Source organism: Condylura cristata, unplaced genomic scaffold (assembly GCF_000260355.1).
Source record: "Condylura cristata isolate star-nosed mole 26May11 unplaced genomic scaffold, ConCri1.0 scaffold00023, whole genome shotgun sequence".
Lineage (NCBI taxonomy): Eukaryota > Metazoa > Chordata > Mammalia > Eulipotyphla > Talpidae > Condylura > Condylura cristata.
The window spans coordinates 17,855,589-17,872,552 of record NW_004567124.1 but is presented as its reverse complement, the minus strand read 5'-3'; the positions used below and the strand labels follow the sequence as shown (position 1 = coordinate 17,872,552).

Here is a 16,964-nt window from a genome sequence, read left to right as displayed (position 1 = left end):
ACTCACAGGCCAGTAATTATAATTAGAACAGTAACATTATCACTCACTGACTGGGCACAACTCACTGGGCACCAACCTAAGCCAATTTCATTCATCTTATTGAATCAACACAAAAATCATGATGTACTATTATATAACATGCCCATTTTATATCTGAGGCAACAGACACAGAGGGCATAAGTGAATGGCTTAAGGTCACACAGTAAGGGGTGGAAAAAGGACCTAGGGCAGCAATAATACTGTCTTACAAAATATCTTGCCATTTGTATAACATGGATGAACCTATCTGGCACTGTGTTAAGTGAAATAAACTTAACACAGTTTCACTCATATGTGGAAAATAATGAAACAAAGTAAGTGTACAAACAAAACTAAAACAGACTCTTAGATTATAACAACAAATGGTGAGGGAGGGAAAGGAAGAGGGAAGGGGGTGATAAATCAGATAAAAAGGATCAATTGCATGGTAGGAGGTGGAAACTGGGTTTTTGGTGGTGATTATAGTTTATATACAAATGTGGACTTACAAAGCTGTGTCCCAGAAGCCTATATCATACTGGAAACCACTATTACTTCAATTAAAATAAAATTTTGAAAGTTTTTACATAGGTAACAAGAAAGCAGAATATTCAATATATGTAACACTTTCCCTTAAAATTAAATATATTTCTTTTCTTAACGTTTTGTAAAGTTAAAATGCTAGCTTCTACAACATATGTGATTTCACAACTTAAGTGCTCTCTACTCATATTGACACAGACATCTGTGAATCAATACCAGTTATACACACATGCAAAAATGTTCTGGTATTTTTCTGGTCATTTTCAATTAAATCTTAATTCTGAAGGACAAATTATTTCTGGCATATAATTAAAATACACAAAGTTAAACTTTCATAATTTTCAAGGTTTTAGACATCTTTATTCTTAGAAATTTGTAAGGAAAAATATTAATGAACACATAATTCACTGATAACTTCCTTTGTGTCATATAACCAGATGCTGATCTAAGCCAGTAACATTGTTGTATGTAACCATGTTATTAGGAACATAATACCATATCAAACAGATCCTAATCCCCAATGATACTGAGATAACTTCTGCAAACCACTAGTTTAGAGGCATAACAAAAAAACCCAGTGGATTTCTTCTTCGCTCACACTGACTGTTGCTGACAGTGAAGCAGCTAAAAGAGGCATGGGAGAGTTGGGAACAGCATCTAAATATCACATTATGAAAATTCTAGACTCAATACTCACTCCTCTTCCTTTCTTCAAAATTAGTATTTTCTCTTTATCATTTAAACTAATGCTTAACAGTGTTAAATAATTTCAGAGAAATTTCTGTTCCTACTCAGATTTATAACATAGTTCAAGGTAAAACATTTATGTTACTGGTTTTATTTTAATAAATTACCTACAGAAATAAATCCTATGTATACGTCAGAAATCATAAAGGCACAACCCACTTTTGATAAGAAATTAGAGATCTTTGTAGGCAACACCTGAACCATTTCACATAATATTTTTTTCCACTGCCTAATAAAATAAAAATTTTACTATGTTATGGAACAGGAGAGAAAATAATGATAATGATGAACAGCTATATACCAAAGACATTTTGTGGGGCTGGAGGGGGGAATGGGATCAAAAACAGTGGGGGGAGGGAAATGCATTGGACTATGGTGATGGCACATGGGTGATTTGGTGATGAGAAACCGAAGGGGATTGCAAATGAGATGGAAAAATGCACAAAAATATGTAAAAATAAACTATTATAAAATTTAAAAAATAAAAATTTTACTGTGTTATTTATAATCTATAACAATTAACTTTGCCCTACACACCGAACTAGATTTCTTAGTTGGTGTGAGAACAAATTCCCTCTTATGTTTGTGCCCATTCTGAGACTAAAGTAATGACATGTTGACTGTCTTAAACATAGTAGTAGAAAAGTGACACTTACACTCACATTTCAAACTGTGAGCTCTGAGGACTGTGACCTTCACCAGAACTACAAAACACTGACCAAGAGGAAGACGCCACAGCCCTACTACATCCAACCTACCAAATAAACACATTTGTGTATAGAACTGAGGGATATACGTTTTAAATAAATTTGCTAAGTAATTCTGCTGTCATCAAAATATGAGTACTCTTAGAGAGGAATAAAATCAAGAAGGATTTCTGCATCCTTAGGAAAAATAAGTTCATCTTTACAAGGATAGTACCCTTAATTGTACTTCAAAAAAACTGCAATGAATTTCTAAAAGTAACCAAAAAATGACGAATCTACTTTACTAATCCTGTTAAAAGAGGACAAAGGGCACAGATTTATAAATGATGGTGAGCTGATGCCTAAGCTTTCATTCCATGAGGGAACATGGAGATGCTAACATGGGCTGAAGAGTCGTAAGATCTAAACTGTTACCCAAGACCAAATGTGGCACACAATACAGGCTTCACTAATGATTAGTTTCTGCAGCACTGCTACAGAAAAGAATCTTCAACTTCTACTATCAAACTTTTTCAAAAGAAAATTTACCAGAAAACTGATTTCTAAAGAACTGTCTTTAAAAAATTTACAGCACGTTTCATTTGTTGCCAAAGACATGTTCATCAGTGACACATAATTCAAAACCTTCTTACTGAATTTTATTTCAGGTGTGCAAAGGAACTTTACTATGTATTAACCTAGTCATGCAGATATATCTTATATAAAAAGAATTATTTTTCTATGTAATCTATACAACTGACAAGAACTTAAGTGTACTTTTTAAATTTAGATTTTCTTAAGCTATGACATACCTCAACTGAAATTCTCAATACCTCAGGATATACAAAATTCCCCAATAAAGATTTTCCAACAATATAACATCTTTTATCATTTACCAAAAAGGCTATTTGTTAGCATCAAAATTCAGTGACATTACCTTTTCAATACATCTTCGAAGAGTATTAATATTCCTGACCCACCAACCTATTCCCATAGCTCTTAACTCAGACCACTGTGGGTCCCCTCTCTGAATTGCAGGAATCATATTGATCAGCTCTTCCTCAGCCTCAGAATGAAAAGCCCAGGCAAAATGGCATGTAGACACACCTAAATTAAAAATACAAAATAGTAACTTCCAAATTACATCCCAAAAACCAAGAACAATTTTTTTTTAAGTCATGTATTTGTTGTTTCTGAAGAGAATTTTTAAGCATGGGAAAAAAAGATTGAAGGAAGTCTTTTATCATTCAGTATTTTATACTATCAGTTCCCAAATACAAGATTAGTGACAAGATACATGAAATCAAAATCTGTCTGTTCCCCAAATGTATTTGCTTTTCTTCCCTGAGGAGATACAGATCCTAAAACTTAATCCTTAGAAAGTTATTTGAAGGCCAAGCCATTTGCGCGTGCACACACCATACCTGCCTGCATGCTTGGTGCTGTCACAGTGCCACTGGTTTGTGCACACACCCTTCAGCACAGAATGCCAAGAATGGTCCCATTCTTTCCTCTGGCCAAAACCTAAGCATCACTTAAAAGCAAGCTCTGAAGTTTACGAGAGTTCCAGTCAATAACAGGAGCACATTCCACCCATCTAGTGCCTTGGGTTAAAAGGCACATCAGCTCGCTGCTGGTGGTATAAGGCAAAGTCTTTTTTGCCATGGTAGAAAGAGTGTGACAGAGATCTGAACTGTATTTATAGGCAACAAAATGAATTTAGTGACACCATCAGTTTGGGGAGTACAATGAATTTATTACCAGTTTAGTAAACATTTTATAAAGCTCCACACACAAGAATTGAAGAGGAGCAATGAGGGAAGGGAGTTCCAATGTTGGCAGACAATGAGAATGCTGGGAAAAACCAGAGACACCTAGGAAGAAATGAGATTATCCAAAGAAGCCACCATATATGAATGAGGTCAGTGATAGTCAAGTTACAACAGAGACCTCTCAAAGCTGTAAGGTCATCCTTACTATACATATATTTTTTTCTGTTTACAACTGTTATATATTGTTTCCTATGTGCTTTAAAGCAACTAATAATTACTGCTTCACAATAGACATTTCAGAAAGTATAGAAAGAAAATCTATTAAGACCATTTTGAAAAATACTCTGGTTTTAAAAATTTCCCCTTACTTGGTCTCCCTGGTGGCACAAGGGGTTAAGTCACAGCAGCCAGGGAGCTGACCCACATGGTGCAGCAGACCTCTCCTGCATAGCCCGCTGCTCCCTTCAACAGTGTTTCAGTGGATCTGCCTGTTCTACTCCCCACTCAGTCTCTGGTGAATCCTCTCACTGCACCTGCACCTCTGGCCTGTACACTAGTTCTGTATGCATAAATAAATAAATCTTTTCTTTTAAATATTTATATTTATGCATTCAAAAACTGGAGTGTAGGCCAGAGGTGCTGGGAAGGTGAGAGGATTCACCAGAGACAGTGGGGAGCAGAACGGCAATTGTCGAAGTACACAGCTGCAGGTATCAGCCTGCATAAATCTTTTTTTAAAAAATTTCCCCTTGCTAACATTTACAAAATTATGTTTGACATACCACAAAATCAATATACCGAACCTTTACTGCCACTATAAGTTTAAGAAAAAACGGGTAAGATTTAGTAACATCAATTTGTATTTTTCTAGAACCTAGAGGGAAGGTTAATTTTATCACTATATATTTGTATGATTTAAGAAATAATTACATCAAATAACTGATTCTTTGTGTTAGAAATTACACAATACAAAGCAAATTCGTTGATGACATGAAATTTACATAAATATAAATGAATATAAAATATATTGCATTCTATACTCAAATGAAATTTGGTTTGTTTTTTATATGATTAAGAGGAAACAAAAATATATATAAGCATGTCGGGGGAACTAGGGTCAGAAAGAAAGTGTAAAAGAACAGTGTAAGTGCCTGGAAGCCAAACTAGCAGAGCTGAGAAAGGCACTGGGAAGAAAAAGAATGGGGCACCAGAATGCACTTATTTTTATTTTCCTACCAATGCCAGGGTTTTCTTTGGAATTTGTCTCTGTTCTTCTTAGTTTGTTTATCTATATGCTGACTACTAACTTTTCCCTGAAAACCATTTCCAGAACCACTATCCGATAGTAGTTGCTGTTCATCTCCAATGTTTTAACTGTAGTGAAATGAATAATGGAATCTGACAAAACTTCAGAAATCTGAGATGTTTTCCGTGTCCCTGGGCAATCGTCATTAAGTGATTTAACCATTCAGTTAAATCTAAATCTAAAGTTTAAAAAATCATTGAGGTACCATTTTTTTTTCAAACATACTCAACTGGCATAGACTAGTTACCAGGGGAATATCAAATGTTGGCAATGGGTTGGCATCAGCACACATTGTTCTGGTAACATAAGTGAACAATCTCTGACTGTGGCAATACTTGTAAAGAGTTAACTCATATACTTAACAATGGTAATGCCAGATGAGGGTATCCAAGTATCTCAATTAAAAATCAAGAAGAAAAAACAAGAAATTGTGGACTTAGACTCAATGATCTCACTGCTAGAAACTAACATGAGGAAATAATCAGATATATCAATATTTATAAACTATGTGATAAGGACTTTCACTACAGTTAAGAGTTCAAAATGAAAAAAAATACAGTCCAAGAATGGGTACACATAGAATGACTTACCAAATGCTCATATAAGAATATATACCAACCACTTCAGTACTAAGTAAAACTTTGCAAAGAATTTAAATACCTTGATGAAGTAGCTGTACTCGGTATAAAGGAGGTAGTGATGTCAAAAGGCATGTGTGCAACCGCATAGCTAACAAATATCTTAAACCACACTCATCTAATGTGTCTCTTCCTGTAAACAGAAAGTAAATTTAGGAAAAACAAATATATGAGGCGACAAGCCAATAAAAGGTTAGAAACTAAACACTGAATTCAGTAATAATTTATATCAGAGCTGGATTTTAGTGTATTCCTTCATGGATATTTAGTATCTTTATTAAAAAAATCTTTACTAAAAAAACATGGAATAGTAAGACTCCTATATGAAAATAATTAGGGAAAGTAACTACTAGTATAGGTGACAATAGTATCTGTTATTTACTCAAAATAAATATAAAGCAATGAAATCTTAATATCCAATTAAGAATACACTAAAGTATACTATGTACAATTGAAAAAAATGTCTCCTATATGAGTTCAGGTGAAATTTAAAAATAGGAATTACATAACTAAAGTAATCTGTGGAATTATTAAATAGTTAATGTTTGCTGAGCTGGTTAGTACAAATGAAATATAGTAATACTAAAGATCTGAAATTTGATTCCACAAATTTACATTGTTATAAGTTGAACAGTAGTATGAAATTATGTCAAATTTAATCAAAATTATAGCTACTATCAAATAAAGTAAGGCAGAAATATTAATAGCACCTAGAGCAGTAACTGCTACTCAGGAAAAACCCAAACTGTCAAATCAAATTATATTTTCTAGAAGAAAAAGAAGTCAAAAATAATTGTCAAAAACTTCAAGTTCCAGTTCTGCCTCATATCAACTATATTCATAAACCATTCATTCATTAATGGAGTCAACATATTAACCATAAACTTACTACATGTGGGGGAGTAGACACTGGAGATTTTTCAGTGAATAAAGTTCCAACTCTCATGAATCTTAAATTTTAGAAGACAGAGACAAACAATACACAATGTGTCTAGAGGAAATTGATGTCATGGAGAGAAATAAAGCAGGATTGGAAGAAAAGGGAGTGCTGGAGTAAGAGGTTCTATTTTATGTAGTGTGTGCAGGGAGGAACTTTCCATTAATATAATACTTCATCAGAAATTTGAAGCAAATTAGTCATGCAAATACTATGAAAGAAAAACATTCTACACAGAGGAAATAAAAGTTTTGTATCAGATATACTAAACTATTTTTTGTGGATTGTGATCTAACTGCTTTCTTCATGTCCAGAGAACAACTCATGTTTGCAATAAAGACTTTCAGCCTATCCTGGAGACTCTTCCTTCATTACAGACAACTTTGTAATGATTGGAATTTTCTTTTAAACATTGTTAGAAGATAGACCTGAGGCAAAACTCTCTAAGGTTATTTAAACTTGAAATCTTTAGAGAGCAATAGCAAGGGTATAAACCTCTATGAAGAGATATGTTGCAGATGGTTTTAAGGCACAGTCTTTTTTCCTCAAATTTTGAAAGCTTACAAAGTAACTAAAAGAATACAGCTTTGGAGGCAATGATTTACATACATATGAACCCCAGTCCTGCCATTTAATACTTGTGTAATCTTAGAAAAGTAACCCAATCTTCCTTAGGGCTAAGGTCTTCAGTTCATAAGTCAAATATAATATGGTAATTAAATACAATAACGTACATAAAACACCTTAGTTGTTCACTCCTCCATGGCAGTTACTGAGAAAATGATCAATAATTTTTGGTTTGCTTTGTTAAAACCATCATTTATCATCACCACCATTACCTTATATATTCCAACAGGTCATTCTAATAAGATGGAGTAATGATTAATTTTATAGATTTTTAATGAGAACATTACCTGAGTAACTCTTATCTCTGTTTTCATCAAGCTCAGTACTGGTAGTAGCCACTGTATCTGCCAAAGCTACAAGAAACATTTGCTCCAGACGGGTAAGTCCTGGGAGACTTGAGTGCATAAGATGACTGGAAAGTACCCTGGCATGTTCTTGGCCAAAGTAAGCTGGTCCATACTGAGAAAGATTTATTACTTTTGATTTATTTTCTCTCTTTTCTGGCTCTAAATCAATATCATCCGTTGTTATAGCCTGGATTTGGAACAGGTCTGAATACTGATCTTCTGGTTGACTTTTGGTATGATCTTCAAAGCTCTGTGGTATTTTTTTACTTTCCTCTGAAATTCTGTAGGTTGTATCTTGATCTGCAGCAAGCAATGCATGTAGTGGTAATGGAGGAATAGAATCTATTTCAGTGTAATCTCGAGTACCATCTTTTCCGACAGTGACTGTGTCCTTTGCAGTACTGCCACTTACACTAATGGTTCGAGAGAGATGTCGCTTGGTTCCTTCTCCAGCTTCAGCATCTCTTACTATTGCAACTTCACCCGCAATACATTTTACTAAATGAGAGAGAATAGCTTTAGCCCTTCGAACTTTCCCTAAATCCATCAATTCTAACAGCTGAGTTGGGTGATACTGTGGAAGAGTGGGGGAAAGTACATGTGCAGCTTCAAATAAGCCACCATCTTGAACTACGGTTGGTGAACAAAAAACATCATCTGCATTAGCTGTTCCTTCGACAATACTTTTTCTTGACAACATACTGGACTTAAAGGCAGAATGATCTTGTATCGCTGTATCTTCTGCATCAGGACTCACAGCTTCATTGTCTCCAAATTTGACAGCATGCTTCCACTGTGCATACACATGCATTTCACAGTCCATTCCTACCACCAGGATCCCATCTCTTACCCAGGAAAGAGAAACAGGCAGTGAAGGTGTACCATCAACAGAAGATACTAAATCTATAGATCTAAGGAGGACCCATCTTGACCTAACCCCTTGCTTGATACTACCACCTAGTGGCAAAGTAATGACAGCTACTCCATCCTTACTGTTGATTTGCTCAGTCACAATTCCTGAAAGCCTTCCATACATGAAAATATTAGCACCGACTCCTACTGTGAGTATGTGGGAACCATCTTCTTTTGATACCCAGTCCAAATGTACTAAATGCTTAATATTTGGAATGAGATATTTATCCTTGCTTAAAAATGCATCTGATTTGCTATACACAAATAGATTACTGTCAACGCTGATCCTTGAATCAAGTACACTCCCAACAGTCACTAAATCATCAAGATGAATTGTCTGTTCTAGAACCCATTCTGACCCTCCTGTAGATTCACATTCAAATATGCAAACGTGCATGGAAAATTCCTTAGAGACAAAGCCATTGTGTTGAATAGGTTGTTTGTAAGCCACTGCAAGGCGACCTGTGTATGAGCAGCTGACAGCTACTGGTCTTCCCACAATGCTCACGGTACTGCTATTGTCTTCTCCTTCATCATTCATCAGAGGCCATCTCCTCCAATGATAGGTTTCCTTCTCATCACTTTTACATTGTAGGTTGGTTTCCATACTGCATTTCCAGAAGCGTACTTTATTGTCAGAACAAGTTGTAACCACTAAATAAGGAGCAAGGCACACTGGATAAATTGAAGAGGAACTCAGATGTCCTTAAAAATGAAAAAGCAGACAGTCAGATATATTAGTATATTATCACAAGATAATATATATAGATATATTAGTATATTATCACAAGATAATATACTAATCACCAAATTCTAAATGTGAAAAATCCAAAGCCACTATGACTTCCTTCAGAATCATTCTGCATTCTGCATTCCCCTCCTTAATAAATGTCCTACAATAAGTGTCACTGGACAATGTTATAGAAGTTCAGATTGCATAAAATCAAAACACACACTAAAAACCACTTATTTTTTAGGTAATTAAATTTCAATGAGGTAAATATTAATAAACTCAAAAGCAGTGAAACAAGTTAAGCCTTAATAAATCTGTTATCTGTTGTAACTTTTATATGCATTTACCAAAAATCATGCCTAACTGGACTTTCATTCCTTATTTTTTTCATTCGTGTCATACATGCATAAGCAGTCATTTTAATTTGCCCTCAAATGCCCCTATCCAGTCTTCAAATAATTCAGATCCAAGATGTAACCTTACTATCAAACGTTTTCAGCTAAACAGATTGCTAGATCTCACCCTTATCATCAGCTTTAAGATATGCTCACTACACTCATATTTTTTTCTAACTAAAGACTTACTGTCAAAGACTAAGACAGTCCATCTACTGTCAACTATAATATAAGGAGTAGCAAGTAAGATTTGGATCAAAACAAATTTCATCAACACCTTGACAGCGAGAGAATGACTTTCACATCTGTGCCCATCCCAGCTAAGTACCAGGGATAGTGTCACTACTGTGCTTCCTTTGGAATGTTGTGGTCAAATACGGCATCTGAGCGCATTTTAAAAAACCTCTGCAAAATGTAGTTGATTTCTATAAATTACAAAAAACACTGAGTATATCCCAAACCATTCCAGTAATTTATAAAGGATTCAAAAAACTGACTTAGACCTGCACCTGGCACAAAAGCACAAAGTAAACTCTTAATGTGGTCTTTCCCACTCTGCACTCAATCCTGGCTTAGGGATAAGAGCACCTCACACTCAAAATCATTCACTGTCAATTGCATTCATTTGCTCAACCTCAGATTTCAGCCCCCTAAACCACTCTAGGAACTCTTCAATTAGATTTCAGCCCCCTAAACCACTCTAGGAACTCTTCAATTAGAATTCCACAGTGACAGATAATTTTAAATACAGCTTCCAGTGCTGCCCTCCAAACTACCTTATTAACCTTGTTGAAGTATCATTCTAAGCAAGTCAAGCTACAGTCTTACATCCTACGTTAATTTTCCCCAAAGTATATGCCAACTCTTATTCAAATACTAAGAGACATACTGAGCCCAATGTGGATAAAAAAGTTTAAAAAAAAAAAGAGTGTAAATGCCTAGAAATGAACATATTTGTTTCTTGCAATTTTACTATCATAGTATTCCTAATTGTGTATTAGTATTCCTAAATTGTAGTACAGGGGCAAACCTCATCTTAAAATATTTACTCTGGTCCCTCCCTGGTGACGCAACAGGTTTGAAGCACAGCACGGTGAACTATCTGCCGCTACTGCAGCACAAGTTCGATTTCCAGCCAGGGAGCTGACCCACATGGCGCAGCAGACCTCTCCTGTCTTACCCACTGCTCCCCTCAGCAGTGAATTTCAGTCAGTCTGCCTGTTCTGCTCCTCACTCTGTCTCTGGTGAATCTTCTCACCCCCTGCACCTCTGGCCTGTACCCCAGTTCTTGTATGCATAAGTATTTCTAAAATTTCAATAAATAAATAAATATGTTTACTCTATTTTCTGTCAAGCTGATTATACTTGTAGTAAATTCTAACAAAGGCATGTTTCTAAACAGAGCTAAATATCTCAATGTCAAGGTAGCTATATTTCAGAAGAGTTCAACCATTTTTTCCATTCAAGACCACTCTGAGCTGAAATTACCTGGTCTTAAAGTTACCTTACCTGCTGAAGGTGTTGCTCTTATTACTTCAACTCCTTCTGGGAGATCAAGAGGTTGGCTATATACCAGTTTAGAACTCAGAATAAGTTTACTAGCAGTTTGAAGATTGGCAATTGATGAAGAATGTGGCATGGGGCTCACACTAGAACTTGTTTCTGGAGAGGAATCTACATTCTTATGTCCAGGGACGGAAAGTAGACTTTCTGATGAAATACCCTCTGAGGCTTTAGCTTTGAAAATAAATTATAAAATTATGAAATACACTACTATTATCACCATATACATGAGCTAGAATAATATTTTGTTATTTAAGATATACGGTTTCTTGGAAACAAGATCAATTTTAGAAATTTGTTTGTTACCTTAATAAAGCTTTTTTCTTTTAAAAATAATTTATTCTTTTAGCATCACCAATTCCATTAACAGGGATACCATCAGGGAAGAATCACCAAATTTAATTGCTAGGAAAAAAAAATCGTAGGTGATCTAATTTACCTTTCTCTTATTTTCAAAACATATCATGAGCTTAAGGAACTTTTTAACATGATTCCTGGTATGACCACAGAGACTCTGATTCAGTTGCTTATTGTGTTTCTTTAACAGATAGATAATGAATCAGATTTTGAGAAATGGACTTCTTCACACTTAAGACATTAAAACTTGGAAGGCTTAATGATTTCCTTTGTATTACAGCAAAGGCAAAGAATATACAAAAATACCAGTCTCTTAACTATTAATTACTGAAACAAGATAATGATTCCAAATGCATACATACAAAAAATAAAAGTTGAAAGAAATTTAAGATAATACTAGTTGACTGGAGTTGTAAAGCATATTGACCTTGATCTTCTTCCAAAGTATTTTGATTTTCATCTTAAATGTGGAGTATAGATCTCTAAACAGATTCATTTATCTGTGTCTTTCCAACACATCAGGGATACTTAGCATTAAATGTAAGTATTTGTGTGTGTGTCTCCCCCCATTAGAACATGAATTTATTGAGGGCAAAGATGATATTTTAAAGTTTTGTACATCTCAAGAAGCACCAGAATATAGAGATAATGACCAACCCCTTTTTGTTTCTGGTGGGTATTACTATGTCAATCTACTTGGCAATGGCAGGCCACTCAATAAAAAAATAAGAAAACATTTTTTTTTGTAAAATGGATTAAGAGTAGAATTTGAATCAGTAATCAGAAGACACAAGTACTATTATTGGCTCTATCACTAACTAGATATTTTCCTCAAGCAAGCTATTTCACCAATTCTGGCTATTTCCTCATCTGAAAATATGGGCAAGCTACATCATTTCTCCCTATGCAAGACATGTAATTTTCTAATGTATAGCTCATGCTAAGAAAGAAAGAAAGAACAGGGAAAATAGCAAAGGCTTCAGAGTCAGGAAGACCTGATTCTGAAACTTGGTTCTGTGACAAGCTAGATGTAGGACTTGGTCAAGTTATTATTCCACTAGCAAACAATGGATAAAAATTAGTTCACATTTATAACACATCTCTCTCAATATAAGGCACTTTAGAAGACACTCAACATATTCCTTACCACCTAAACTCAGGCTTATCATTTCATCCTCTTACTAGAATTTTCAATATATTGATAAAGCCAAGCATTAGCTGACAATGGCAATACATTAAACCTGCTGCAAATGTTAGAGCCAAAAGACAAGTGTTTTCTGTCATGTTAAAGGCAGCATATTAGTTGCTTGCCCCTACTATCCTACTGTTAGTTGCCACTATAACAAAAAACAAGCAACTCTAGCCCTGTAATGGCAGTGGAAATTTCTCTCAAAAGCAGTGGGGACAGATAGAATCACATAATTTCTGTCCTATCACAAGAATATGCTATTACACCTATTAAACTCTTCAGACCATTCCTGGCTCTTTATTCCACTCTGGAAAAAAAAAAAGAAAACAAACAAAAAAAAAACAAAAAACTTCGTTCTCTGGTGAGTTAGGATTTTCTTTCTGAATAGCTGGTTTTGGATCCTTCTACAAATGAACTCTCAAACAGCATATAACTCCAAGAATTAACTCCAAAGACTTCAAAAGAACTTTTGGGACCCTGCTGCATCAATATTAGGTTCAACTAGGTAAAAGTAAAGGTTCTACTGACTCATTTGGCTCTTTTCACACTAGCCTGTAGCAGTCAGAAGTGCTACTTACACAGTTATGTGATAGTGATTGCAGAGGGAACAAATAAGAGACCTATTAGTTCATTGTATTAAATGTGCATAAAACCAGCCAAGTTATAAAATCACCAGAAATAATGAAATCTTGGTCTGGATCCTACACTGAGACAGGCTCTGAAGTTCTGCCATCTCTGGAATGAACCGTATTAAGTTTCAGAGAAAGATGGCACCAGAGAAAGTGCCCAGCTTCATTCTCAGGAGGATAATCTGAAAGTAGTCCAAGGAACACTTGACCCAAATGGTTCCATGAGTTGGGGCAATATTAAGCAGCTCTTGGACATCCGAGACCAGTACTGACAAAATTAGAAGACACAATGAGGAGACTCAACTCCTTAACACATTAGGTGGGTGGAGAAAGCCACCTCAAAACTGTCCTAGAGCAGAAGCTCTATTTTAAACTGACAGTTTTACTGAATTAATGGTTATTCAGTGTCAGTTTGAAATAATTGTTTCTTTACTGTAAACCTTGAAGATGTGTGCCCACATTTGCCTGGTAGTCGTGGAAAGAGGGGTGCTGACAAGTGTGGAAGTGCACGTTTAACTAAGGGTACAAGGGCATGGATGAGCTGGGGCTGTCAGGTGGGCAGAATTCCCCGTCAAGAGGACAGAGTGCTGCACTGCGTGCTCCCTTCTCCTACGCCCTAGAGCTAGTGTTGATCATGTGACCTATTCAAGGCGTAGACTGTACAGACGTGTGTCTGGAAACCCAGGGAGGAGGATTATCAGTGGTCTACAAACACAAGCCAGCTAACACACATCAACTCTCACCAGTAACTGGACACCTCAGCTCCTCGCTTAAGCAAAGACTCAGCAGCTAGCTACAAATCAGTTCTCCTCAACATACAAGGTCCTGAAACATCTAAGGCAGAAAAAGTTAAAAAAAAAAATACAATGCCATTTGCAGGAAAAGTGGAAGATCCACTTGAAAAATAGAAAATAGAAAAGCAACAAAATGTGCAGACAGAAAAATGCAACACACAGCATCTTGAATTCCCAAGGGAATATTTCACCACTAAGAACAAATTTCAAAAATCTAACCACAAAAACATAGGGTATCTTCTCTTCCTATCAGGTACAGAGTTCAAATTACCATGATAGCTAAATTCTAAGAAATGGAGGACAGAAAAGTTAATCAAGATACAAAGAAATCTCAGAAAAATAAATGAATGCCCAAGAACAGATGGTAATGTGCACTGAACAGCACAAAATGGCAATTATTTCAAAGGCAAAATTGATTTTTAGAGGCACAGTATCTAAAAGTTGTAATAGTATTCAACAAAAAGTAGCAAAGTAAATCTATCAAACTTTTATTCCCTCAATATCTCTAATGTGCTATTTTGACATATTTCACTACCAATTAATGACCTTGTATTAAAAGTCTGGCATATGCAAACTACAGCAACTCAACTTATCGTTTACTGGATCCTCATTTTAAAGAATTAACCAACCTAAAGTATATTCAGTAAGATTAATTTATTTCACAAGACAAGTCCAAATATCTGTAATATAATTACTCACCTAAACATGCCTGTACAGATTTAAGATGCAGGTGCCACATATGAAGAATAGAGTAATTATTGGTGTCCTTTTCAATAACTACTAGAAAGAACTTTTCTGAAAATGGTGGTGGGCGATATCCTATTTTCAAAAGAAGTGGATATGTAAATTAGTATTTTCCTAAAGGGTTATTTTTTAAAAACCTCTATGTACACAAGTTAGGAGACCTGTCCAGACACTTAGGGATAGTTTTATATGACTTTTGTGCCATGCACTAAGTAGCTATCACAGACCAGTGAGGCTACCTCAGAGGTACCCATGAGCAAACATGAAGGGAGACCTCTGGGTCAAGATGGGACAGCTTCAACATCAAGAAATAAACATGCAATCTATTAAAATGCACTGATAAAAATATTAATACAAAAAAAACAAGAGTTCATAAAAACACGAGAGAAAGGGCACATAAGAAAAAAAGTAAAGACAAAAAGGAATAGAAGGAAGTGATGGAAGGAGAAGGACAGGAGACAGACAGAGAAAAGAGGGAGAAAGAGCACAACAGCATAAATCAGCCCCACAATGCCCCAAAGTAACAGGGTACTAATGCCTTATCTGGAAAGTTGGCAACTAAACGGAGGACATAATTATCTGTCTTTCCCTATAGGACGATAGCATTAAAAGACTTAGGGGACAGAGGCAGTGGTTGGGAAGGGTGAACTACAGCAGACACTTCAGCCTCTATTTTAATGAAAATACATTATTTGTAGACATTACCTTCCCTATTAACAATTATATTTTTCACATACAAATGAGATATCAACACAAAAGAACAAAACCTTTGCTTAAAAATAAAAACCCGTAACAACTCAGTGAGTAATGAGCATGGTCAGAACTCAAATTGCAGGTTTCAACTATTAAGCCCCATCAAAAGGGACAATTTGGCGGAAAGACTCATGGCATCTTGTTCCTGAAAGGAAGTATCCTCTCAAGATAATGAGGTTGTTTCAGAAGGATTCAGGACCAATGGTCCTCACTGGCCTAATAAAGGAAAATGTGAGCATTAAAAACAGCAGTGAGTACACAACAATCCATGAGTGATTTGATTATTTGTTTGCATGTATAATTTTCTTCATTAATGGTTTTTAAAAATAAGTTTACAATGATACTCAAAAGAGAATCAAAACAAAAATTCATCAATAGTCATTAGCAGTAACTTCACCATAACTCTTCCCTCTAAACGGTTAAAAAGAAATAACACTTACCCTGCCCTTTCTAAAAATAACTATTTCAAAGTAGCTAATAACTTCAATTGATATGTGAAAATTTGTCCTTACAAATGTTTTTTCAGCTAATGAGAACTTAAAAATAAAAAATTATACTTTTGCAATAGTTGATTAATGCAGCAATGTCAATAGAAGAAACCATGAAGTAAAAAATTATTAGCAAAGTTCACTTTGTAGGCACACCTGAACCTTCTAAATTTTTAGCATTACAAGAAATGGAACATCTTAAAATTATGTTCTTGATGAACTGACACATGTGAAATACATGTGAAATTTCTTATCTCTTAGAAATCAAAATAGGATCTAATAGAGTCTGTAGAACAACTTGCACTCTACAGGAAAAAAGTTTATATGACATTACAACAATTAGAAAATTTTCTATAAAGTATCATTCTATAAAACAAATTAGTGCCATGGAGAGAAAGTATAAAGGAGGATCATCTTTAAACTGAAAGACTCAAACAAATGACATGCAATGTGTGTGCTTTGTTTATATACAAAGTCAAACAAATTAAACAACCCAGACATTTTTGAGACAACTGAATGAAGTAAAGATGGACCAGTTATTACACAATTCTGAGGATTCTATTCATAAATACAAATGCATGAAAGTCACTTTAAAAATACCTGGTGGAGGCCCTCCCTGGTGGCACAGGGGGTTAAAGCACTGCACTGAGAAGCTAAAGCCACTTCTGCATGAGTTAGATTCCCACCTGCCCTGGAGGTGACCACATGGTGCGGCAGACCTCTCCTGACCCCCCCACTGCTCCCCTCAGCAGTGTACTTTTTGTCAATCTGCCTGTTCTGTTCCCC

The 16,964-nt window shown here is 35.4% G+C and overlaps 1 protein-coding gene across 1 annotated transcript in view; it reads right to left on the bottom strand.

The window, feature by feature from the left end:
- The window catches only part of DMXL2 (Dmx-like 2), a 115,161-nt gene that overhangs the window by 30,114 nt on the left and 68,083 nt on the right, over positions 1-16,964 (bottom strand). The window contains exons 16-20 of the mRNA XM_004687532.2: positions 14,893-15,012; positions 11,171-11,398; positions 7,562-9,238; positions 5,733-5,843; positions 2,932-3,101 (exon numbers count right to left, since the gene is read on the bottom strand). Coding sequence (XP_004687589.1) covers positions 2,932-3,101; positions 5,733-5,843; positions 7,562-9,238; positions 11,171-11,398; positions 14,893-15,012 — 2,306 coding nt within the window. The remainder of the gene's footprint in view (positions 1-2,931; positions 3,102-5,732; positions 5,844-7,561; positions 9,239-11,170; positions 11,399-14,892; positions 15,013-16,964) is intronic.